Source organism: Eimeria acervulina, genomic scaffold (genome assembly GCF_000499425.1).
Source record: "Eimeria acervulina Houghton genomic scaffold, Eah_scaff45, whole genome shotgun sequence".
NCBI classification, from domain to species: Eukaryota; Apicomplexa; class Conoidasida; order Eucoccidiorida; family Eimeriidae; genus Eimeria; species Eimeria acervulina.
The window spans coordinates 90670-100112 of NW_013549798.1; the positions used below are offsets into that span (position 1 = coordinate 90670).

At 51.2% G+C, this 9443-nt stretch overlaps 2 protein-coding genes across 2 annotated transcripts in view; one reads left to right on the forward strand and one right to left on the reverse strand.

The window, feature by feature from the left end:
• Window positions 1-3347: 3347 nt before the first annotated feature.
• On the reverse strand, window positions 3348-7753 carry EAH_00009240 (hypothetical protein, conserved; the record flags this gene model as incomplete). Its single annotated transcript, XM_013395421.1, has 4 exons — window positions 3348-6354; window positions 6522-6552; window positions 6798-7239; window positions 7748-7753. 4 exons carry the CDS (start codon window positions 7751-7753, stop codon window positions 3348-3350), a joined length of 3486 nt encoding a protein of 1161 aa, XP_013250875.1.
• Window positions 7754-8085: 332 nt separating this feature from the next.
• Window positions 8086-9443, forward strand: part of EAH_00009250 (hypothetical protein, conserved) — a gene marked incomplete at both ends in the record, with an annotated part of 1695 nt that continues 337 nt past the window's right edge. Inside the window, one exon of the mRNA XM_013395422.1 lies at window positions 8086-9052. Coding sequence (XP_013250876.1) covers window positions 8086-9052 — 967 coding nt within the window. The remainder of the gene's footprint in view (window positions 9053-9443) is intronic.

The window sequence follows — 9443 nt, forward strand, 5'->3', positions numbered from 1 at the left end:
ATATATATATATATATATATATATATATATATATATATATATATATATATATACATATGAATCTATATATATCTATATATATATATATATATATATGTAAATGTGTAAATATATGTATAAATGTATATAGGTCTACAGAGACATATATATATACATATAAATGAATATATATCTACAGAGAGAGAGGGAGAGAGAGAGAGAGAGAGAGAGAGAGAGAGAGAGACATGCATATATATATATATATATATATGTACAATCCATATATATAAATATATATATATATATAAATACGTATATATATATATATATGTTGGGGTGTATGCTGACCTGGCTTCGGGAAGGGCTAGGAAGAGACAGACGAAAGCTACGTCTTCTACGACGCCCAGCCGCTGCAGCGGCACCATCTTCACCAACGCATCTAGCTGCTGCTCCCCGCTGCTGCTGCTGCTGCTGCTGCTGTTGCTGCTGTTGTTGTTGTTGCTGCTGTTGCTGTTTCGGCTTCCGTTGCTGGTGCTGTGGGTGTTGTTGTTTCTGCTGTTGCTGTTGCTGCTGCTGCTGTTGCTGGTGTTTCTCCGCTGCTGTGCAGCAGGAGGAGCAGCAGCAACAGCAGCAGCAGCAGCAGGATTGATTTTAAGCATTCCTACTGTGTCTTTAATAGGCCCTGGTGCTACTGTATTCACTCGTATATTATACGGTCCCCACTCAACAGACATATGCTTGGTTAATGCGTCTATTGCTGCTTTTGCTGCACCTGCATGCGTCTGCAGCAGAGCCCCGCAGTAATGCAGCGTCATTGATATATTTATTATTGAACAAGGGCGTAATGTACAAGTGCTGCAGCCAGCAGCACCACCAGAACCAGCAGCAGCAGCAGCAGCAGCTGCTGCTGCTGCTGCTGCTGGTTTGAATGCTTGATGAAAGACTGCTTTTGATAGATTAAATACCCCAAGTGTATCGACAGCTAAGACAGCCCTAAATGCATTTAAAGAGAGTTTCTCTAAAGGCGCAAGAAAGTTACCGGCTGCGTTATTTATAAGAATATCAATATTATTAAACTGCTGCAGCACTGCTTTTACTGCAGCAGCAACAGAATCTGGGTCTCGGACGTCTGCGCAAACTGCTAAACATACACCACCTGTCTCCTGCTCCAGCTCCTGCAGCAGCAGCAGCAGCAGCAGCAACAGCAGCAGCAGCACAAGCAGCAGCAGCACATGCAAAAACAGCAGCACAGATAACTTCAACAGATGCATCGGAAAAAGCAGCAGCAGAAACCGCATCATCGTCATCCGCAGCAGCACAAGCAGCAGCAGCAGCACAAGCAACAGAGAAAGCAGCAGCACGAGCAGCAGCATCAACTGCAGCAGCAGCAGCATCAACTGCAGCAGCACAAGCAGCAGTAGCACAAGCAGCAGTAGCACAAGCAGCAGCAGCACAAGCAGCAGTAGCACAAGCAGCAGCAGCACCACAAGCAGCAGCACCACAAGCAGCAGCACCACAAGCAGCAGCAGCAGCATCACCACAAGCAGCAGCAGCAGCAGCACCACAAGCAGCATCACCACAAGCAGCAGCAGCAGCAGCAGCAGCAGCACAAGCAGGCGCAGGAGCAGCAGCATCAGCAGCAGCAGCAGCAATGCACCTTAGCTGCTTGTTGAAGCCTTTGTTTATTTCTAGAGAGTATAGCTACCCGGGCCCCGTGTTGAAGAAAAACTTTTGTTATCCCCCTACCAATGCCGGTGCTGCCCCCCGAGACGAGCACAGACAAACCCTTCAAGCAGTCGCCTTTAAAAGAGCTCATGCGCGCATTCGCACTCATCTTAGGGTTTAGGGTTCAGGGTTTAGGGTTTAGGGTTTTGGGTTTAGGGGAGGGTTTAGTTTCAATGCAGGATTTGTAAACCTTACGGCTTCGGAAACAACAGTTTAGGGTTTAGGGTTTAGGGTTTAGGGTTTAGGGTTTAGGGTTTAGGGTTTCAGTTGGCAGGCCCACTGGTGAGCCTAATGTACTGACAGGCCCACCGGTCTGGTGCGCACAAACCCTAAACCCTAATCCCTAAACCCTAAACCCTAAACTCTAAACCCTAAAACTATTTCTTTTAAAAATGAGTTATAAATCTTTAAAGCAAGGTCTGCTGCTTATTAAAGCACAAATTTCTCCTTACGGTAATCTGCTGCTCTACGGCGGTAGGCGGAGGTGACCCTAAACCCTAAACCCTAAACCCTGAACCCTAAACCCTAAACCCTAAACCCTGAACCCTAAACCCTAAACCCTGAACCCTAAACCCTAAACCCTAAACCCTAAACCCTAAACCCTAAATGTTTTTTGTGTTTTTACCAGTATCTGCAGCTTTTATATCATGTAGCTGAGTGGCTGTAGAGAGCTGCGCTCTCTGCAAACCCTAAACCCTAAACCCTAAACACTAAACCCTAAAGTCTTCACCACTCTGCTCGTTGAGGGCTTCCCCCGCTTCCCCCGAAGGGGTTTACAAACCCTCAAGGGTTTATTGCCAGAGTGATCCTGAAGGGTTTAGGGTTTAAGGGTAATAATATATATTGAGAAACGGGGTTTAGGGTTAAGGGTTTAGGGTTAGGGTGTAGGGTTAGGGTTTAGATAGACGGTCGTGCGCTACAACTTAAATCTTCGGGTTTATGTCTGCGGTTTAGTGCTAGGGTTTAGGGTTTAGGTAGACTGTTTAGGAATAGGGTTTATGATTAGGGTATGCAATTAGGGTTTAGGGTTAGGGTTTAGGGTTTAGCTAAGGCCTCCGGTACAGGATAGAGGCTTAAACTGGGTTACGGATTTAGGGTTAGGGCTTAGGCTTTAAGGCTAGGGTTTAGGGATAAGGTCTAGGTTAGGGTTTAGGGTTTAGGGTTTCGCTGAGTCCTTTTATAACCCCCAAACAAAGTAAAAAGGTTCTGCATGCAAAACCTTCTACAGCACTGCCCTGGGTAGCTGCTTAGGGTTTAGGGTTTATAAGGTGCTTAGGGTTTAGGGTTTTAGGGTTTTAGGGTTTAGGCTAGCTAGCTAGCTAGATAGCTAGCTAGCTATCCAAAACCCTAGGAGCGACTAAAGGGTCCTCTGTTGTCGTTGCATTCGGTGAAATTTACTGCAAAACCCTAAACCCTAAACCCTAAACCCTAAACCCTAAACCCTAGAGGACAAACTGGGGTCCCCAGCTGTTTGGTTTATTCAATAAGGAAACTCCTAAAAAGCGTAAAGAGACTGCTGCCTTCGGTGTCTAGCTGCTGCTGCTGCTGCTGCTGCTGCTGTTGCCGTTGCCACAAATGCCCACAGCAGCAACAGCAGCAGCAGCAGCAGCAACAGCAGCAGCAGCAGCAATGGCAGCAGCAGCCTATTCCTGGTGACGGTCTTTGCTGCTGCTTTCATTCTCCTCCACTCTTTCCGGTAGCGAGCGCAAACAGCTGCTGCTGCTGCTGCTGCTGCTGCTGCTGCTGCATCCGTTGTTGTTGTTGCTGCTGCTGCTGCACTCAAAAACACTGCAACTGTTGCGCCTCGTTTTCTCCGTCTCCTGCTGCTGCTGCTGATCTGCGTCTTGGTCTGACGGTCTCTCTAGGGGGCCCCCTTGAGGGTATTTGTATATATCTTCAACTGTCTCTCTTTGCATAGCCGCATCGCCTTCTTCAGACATTCTTGTCTGACGCAGGAAGTAAGCTGCTAATGCTGCCCATGCTGCATCTTTAGGGGGCCCCCTGCTGCTGCTGCTGCTGCTGTTGTTCTCCTCCTCACCCGGGGTACCTGCTGCTGGGAGATGCTGCTGCGCATCTGCTGCAGCTGCTGCTGTGTCTCCTTCTGTTGCAGCTGTATTTGATGCTTCGCTTCCTGTTGTTGCTGTTGCTGCTGCTGCTTCTGCTGCTGCTGTTGTTGCGTCTGCTGCAGCGTCTGCTGCTGCTGCTGCATTTTCTGAAGGTTGGGGCCCCCCTTCTGCTTCATGCAAATGGGTTTGTGTGTCTGTGCTGCTGCTGGTGCTGTTTTTGCTGCAGCTGGTGGTGCTGTTGCTGCTACTGCTGTTTTTGCTGCTGCTGCTGCTGCTGCTGTTATTTTTGTTGCTTGTATTTCTCTTTCCATTGCTGCTATTTTTGCTGTTGCTGTTGTTTTTGCTGCTGCTGCTGCTTGCTTCTGCTGCTGTTTCGCCTGTGCTGCTGTTACCTTTGCCCCTACCTCTGGCTGCAGCTGCTCGGTTTTGTTTTGTGTTTTGTCTCTGTCTCTTTTTGCTGGGGCTCTTAGGAGTTTGCGGCTGTCTTAATAAATCTCTCAGACGCACAGACTGTCTCCTTCTTTGCTGCAGCAGCATATCGTTGCTGCCAGCCCTGCGGCTATTATTAGGGGGGCCCCTGCTGCTGTTGCACCTGCGCAGCTCCAGCTGCAGCAACTCTTCTGTTTCTATTTCCTCCGCTGCTGCTGCTGCTGCTGCTGCTGTCTCCTTTTCGTTGTCTCCTTGGGTCCTATCTGCTTCTTCATCGGAGTTTTCAATAAATAACTCTGATGCCGTAGCTACACCCCACCCTTCTCCTGTCTCTGCTGCAGTTGCTGCTGTTCCTGCAGCAGCAGCAGCAGCAGCAGCAGCAGAGGGTGATCCCCCTCCTCCCGCTTCCCCCACACCCGCAGCAGCAGCAGCAGCAGCACCAGCAGCAGCAACAGGAGTAGAAGGAGAAGTATGTTTGTTCTGCTGCTGCTGCTGCTGCTGCAGCTGTTTCTGCTGCTGCTGCTGCTGCTGCTGCTGCTGCTTGAGTTTTTCGTCTTTGAGAAGTCTGCGAGCAGCGTAGAGACAGTGTTCAATATGCTTTTCACTAACTGGAGACGCCGATGCTGGTGGCGGCTCTCTAGCAATCTGAATAGCAGCCTCGGGGGAGTCAAAGCAAAGTTTTAATGCCGGAAGAGGCAGATAGCAATGCCTCTTAATATAGCTAGCTACAAGAGGCGCTACTTTATACGTCTTGCTTTGGCTGCACATGCATGCAGCAGAATGTCTTGCCTTCTCTAAATATATTATTACGCTTCCTCCTTCATAATATTTTATCTTTATCTCCGCAGGGCATAAACAATGCGGCACAATTCTCATCTCGCGAACCCTTTGCAAGCGACGCCGAGCATAAGCTGCTTCTCTTAAACCCGACAGAGACAAACATAAGTCTTCTCCTGCTGCTGCTGCTGCTCCTGCTGCTGCTGCTGCTCCTGCTGCTGGTGGTGGTGGTGGTGGTGGGGGGAGGGCTGGGAGTGATAGGGCTGTTCCTGGGTGCAATGCTGCTGCTGCTGCTGTTGCTGCTGCTGCTGCTGCAGCAGCAGCTGCTGCTGCTGCTGCGTTTGTTTTCATTCTGTCTCTGTTTTGAGCTCGCTGTATTCTTTCTTGCTGCTGCCGCTGCTGTCTCTCTTCTTCTGTCTCGCGTCTCTGTCTCTTCTTCTTCGTCTCTGTCTCTTCTTCTTCGTCTGTCTCTTCATCGCCCTCTGTCTCTTCATCTCCCTCCGTCTCTTCATCTGTCTCTTCATCAGCTGTCTCTTCATCTGTCTCTTCTTCATCTGTCTCCTCTTCATCTGTCTCCTCTTCATCTTCTTCTTCTTCTTCTTCTTCTTCTTCTGTCTCCGTTCCCAGCTCCGGCTCTGCATCTGCCACTTCAGCAACAGCAACAGCAGCAGCAGCAGCACCTGCTGCAGCAGCAGCTGCTGCTGCTGCAGCAGCAGCAGCAGTAGGATCGTCTGACGAGGAGGAGCACAGGGCCAGCTGCAGCTGCTTCTGCTGCTGTTGGAGTTGCTGCTGCTCCTTCAGGAGCTGCTGCTGCTGCTGCTGAAGCTGCTGCAGGTTGGGGTGCCCTTGCTGTTTCTGCTTTCGGATGTATTGAAGTTGCTGCACTTGCTTGTGCAGTGCTGCTGCTTCTGCTTCTAGCTGCTGCAGCGGCGTTAATGTTCTACGCTGCTGTCTCTTCCGCCGCTTCTCACTTGTTTTTCTGTCTTTTATTCGTCGTCTCAGCTTCTGCAGTTTATCTTGGAGACAGAAGATAGTCTTTTCAACATCACACAAGCTCAACGTCTTGCTGCTGCTGCTGCTGCTGCTGCTGCTGCTGGTAGTAGTAGTGTTGCTGCTATTGTTGCTGTTGGGTGCAGCAGCAGCAGCAACAACAGCGCCAGCAGCAGCAGTAGTTTGACTGTCTCCTTCATTCTCCCTGTCTCCGATCTGTCTCCTTTCTGTCTCCTTTGACACACAAGACCCCCCTGAATCAGCTTGTGCTGCTGCTGCTGCTGCTGTTGCTGCTGCTGTTGCTGGATCTGCTGCTGCAGCAGCAGCAGCAGGAGCTTCTGCTGCTGGTGCTGCAGCAATAGCTTCTTGCTGCTCTTCATCGATAAACCTCCGGCAATATTTTCTGTAGGAGACGAAATCATTTGGGTTTCTATGATGTTTACATTTATATGTTGCGGTGTATATAGGGAACTTAGAGTTTGCTGCTGTTGCTGTTGCTGCTGCTGCTGCTGCTGCTGCTGCTGAGGGTTTATTAGGGTTTAGGGCTTTGCTAACCCCTTTACGAGGCTGCTTCGGCTTGTGAGTCCTGACAAGAATAAAAAAAAAATTATCAGCAGATTTCTGCTGCTCTATCCATTTGTTAGCAGCAGCAACAGAAGCAAAATGAAGCTGCACACAACACAACACAAACCCTAAACCCTAAACCCTAAACCCTAAACCTTTAGGGAGACACAACAGCTGAGATCAAACCAAATGAATAAACCATACAACAAATAGCAAGGGCTTAGGGTTTAGGGTTTAGGGTTTAGGGTTTAGGGTTTAGCGAAGCACCTCCTTGGGGGAAGTCTCCAACGCCTCGGAGGGCGCTGGCGGTGCAGCAGCTTCCTCCATGCTGCTGCTGCTGCTGCTGCAGTTGCTGCTGCTGTTGTTGCTGCTGCTGATGCTGGATCTGGCTGTGCTGCTGTTTCTGGGGCTGTGATTGTTCTTGCTGCTGCTGTCGCTGCTGCTGTTTCTGCTGCTGTTTCTGCTGCTGCTGCTGTTTCTGCTGCTGCTGCTGTTGCTGCAGCTGCTGGCGTGGCTGTTGTTGCTGCTGTCGTTGCAGACGTTGCTGCACTTGCTGCTGCTGCTGCTGACTGTACCAGTGGTAGAGCCGCAGTTGCTGCTGTCTTCTTTGCTGCAGGAATGCTAGCAGCAGCAGCAGCAACAGCAGCAGCACCAGCACCTCCCTCAACGGGGTTGAGTGGACCCGTGCGCAGCCAGCAGTTTCGAAGCCCTAAACCCTAAACCCTAAACCCTAAACCCTCAGTCTTAAAAATCATATTAAAAAGTTTAAATAGTTGCAGACAGGAGTTGATGCACTGCCTTTGTTGCCGAGACCCCCATTAGGGTTTAGGGTTTAGGGTTTAGGGTTTAGGGTTTAGTAGCCGGGGAACGCGTAAGCACATTCTATAAAAGAAGATAAACAAATAAAAAACAAATTCGCCCCCTGAAACTCAAATTTGGTGTCTAGGGTTTAGGGTTTAGGGTTTAGGGTTTAGGAGATGGATGTTAGGGTTTAGGGTTTAGTGGTCTCGATATGCCTGCTGCAGCCGCAAGTGCATGCACGACACGAAGCTACCCTAAACCCTAGACCCTAAACCCTAAACCCTAAAGCCTGAAGTTTAAAATCTAAATCTTAGATCCATGAAACTAAACCCTAAACCTTAAACCCTAAACCCTAAACCGCTATCCGTTGTTTCGTTCTGCACACAGAAGACCCTAGGCTTCCCTCAAGGGCCCACGATCATCGCCACTAAACCCTAAACCCTAAACCCTAAACCCTAAACCCTGCAAGGAGAAATACGAGTTTCTTCTAAGGGCGCTGTTGGGGGGCGCTGCATCTTCTGTAGCCGTATACCTTCTGCACAGCAGCAGCAGCAGCAGCAGCAGCAGCAGCTTCATCATCAACAGCAGCAGGAACTACAGCAGCAAAACCCTCAACAGCAGCATCAACAGCAGGAACTACAGCAGCAAAACCCTGAGCAGCAGCAGCATCAGCAGCATCAGGAGCAGCATCAGCAACAGCAGCAAATTCTTCTCAATTCAATAGCCGCAGCAGCAATACCAAAGGGGGCCCTTTATGAGAAGGGGCCCCTCAGGGGGGCCCCCAGGAGCTGGGGGCCCCTCCCTTGGGGGCCCCTCATCTGGGGGCCCCCCTTGTGGGGTCCCCTTAGGGGCCCCCTCTTCTGGGGCCCCTTCTTCTGGGGGCCCCCCCGGGGGCCCCTCTATTAACGGCCCTTCCTTTGGGGGCCCCTGTGGGGGCCCCTATGTTGGGGGCCCTTACTGTGGGGGCCCCTCTGGGGAACCTTCTTCTGATGACTCCTCCGGGTGTCTCTCTGGGGCCCCTTCCTTTGATACCCCTAATGGGGGCCCCTCCTTTGGGGGCCCCTCAGTTGAGAGCCCCTCTGGGGGCCCCCCTGAAGGTCCCCCTGAGGGCCCCTTTGGGGGCCCCCCTATGGACCCTTTTGAGGGGCCCCCGGGGGGCCCCCCTGGGGGGCCCCCTGTGGACCCTTTTGGGGGGCCCCTTGGGGGCCCCCCTAGCTTGTGTGTCGGTAGAGAATTAAGTCATGAGGAGATGTTTCACTGGCATAGATATCAGCAAGGCCCTTCAACAGCAGCAGCAGCAGCAGCAGCAGCAGCAGCAGCAGCAGCAGCAACACCTGGTGCTGTAACGGAGGAAGAAACAACGGGAGGGGGGGTTGGAGCAGCAGAAGCTGCAGCAGCAGCAGCAGGAACAGCTGCAGCCGCAGCAGCAAAGGAACCCTGGTTGCCTCCTCGTCTGATACGGTGTAGAGACACCGCAGGGCTGCTACTGCAGCAGCAGCAGCTGCAGCAGCAGGGTTGGGATTTGCGCTGCCGCAGAGCGCAGCAAGAGCTGCATGCAGCAGCAGCAGACAGCAACAGGGGGGCACTCTGGGGCCCCTTTATACCCGCCCCACACCTACACTACACACCCAGCAGCAGCAGCAGCAGCAGCAGCAGCAGCAGATGCAACTTCAAAACTTATCTACTGCCGCTGAGGGCGGGGGAGTGGCTGGCGGTTCGCCGTGCAGTTTGGTTTAGAGTCCTTAGGTAAAACCCTAAACCCTAAACCCTAAACCCTAAACCTTAGCTTGCAGTTTTTTCTAGTTTGTATAGAATCTGTTGCTCCTGTTGCGGTTTCTACCGCTGCCATTGATGCTGCTACAACTCCTGCTTGTCCTGCTGTTGCTGTTGCTGCTGCCACTGCTGTTGCTGTTCCTGCTGCTGCTGCTGCTGCTGCTGCTGGTGTATGTGTAGGGGTCTGGCGGAGTGTAGAGGGCATTTCTTTGCCCCCAGCGTTTGTTATAATTTAGTTTTTGCTGAGGGGCCCCCAAGAGAAGAAACCGCCAGCTGGGAGGCCCCGCTGCCGGCTCCCCTCAGCAGCAGCAGCAGCAGCAGCAGCAGCAGCAGCAGCAG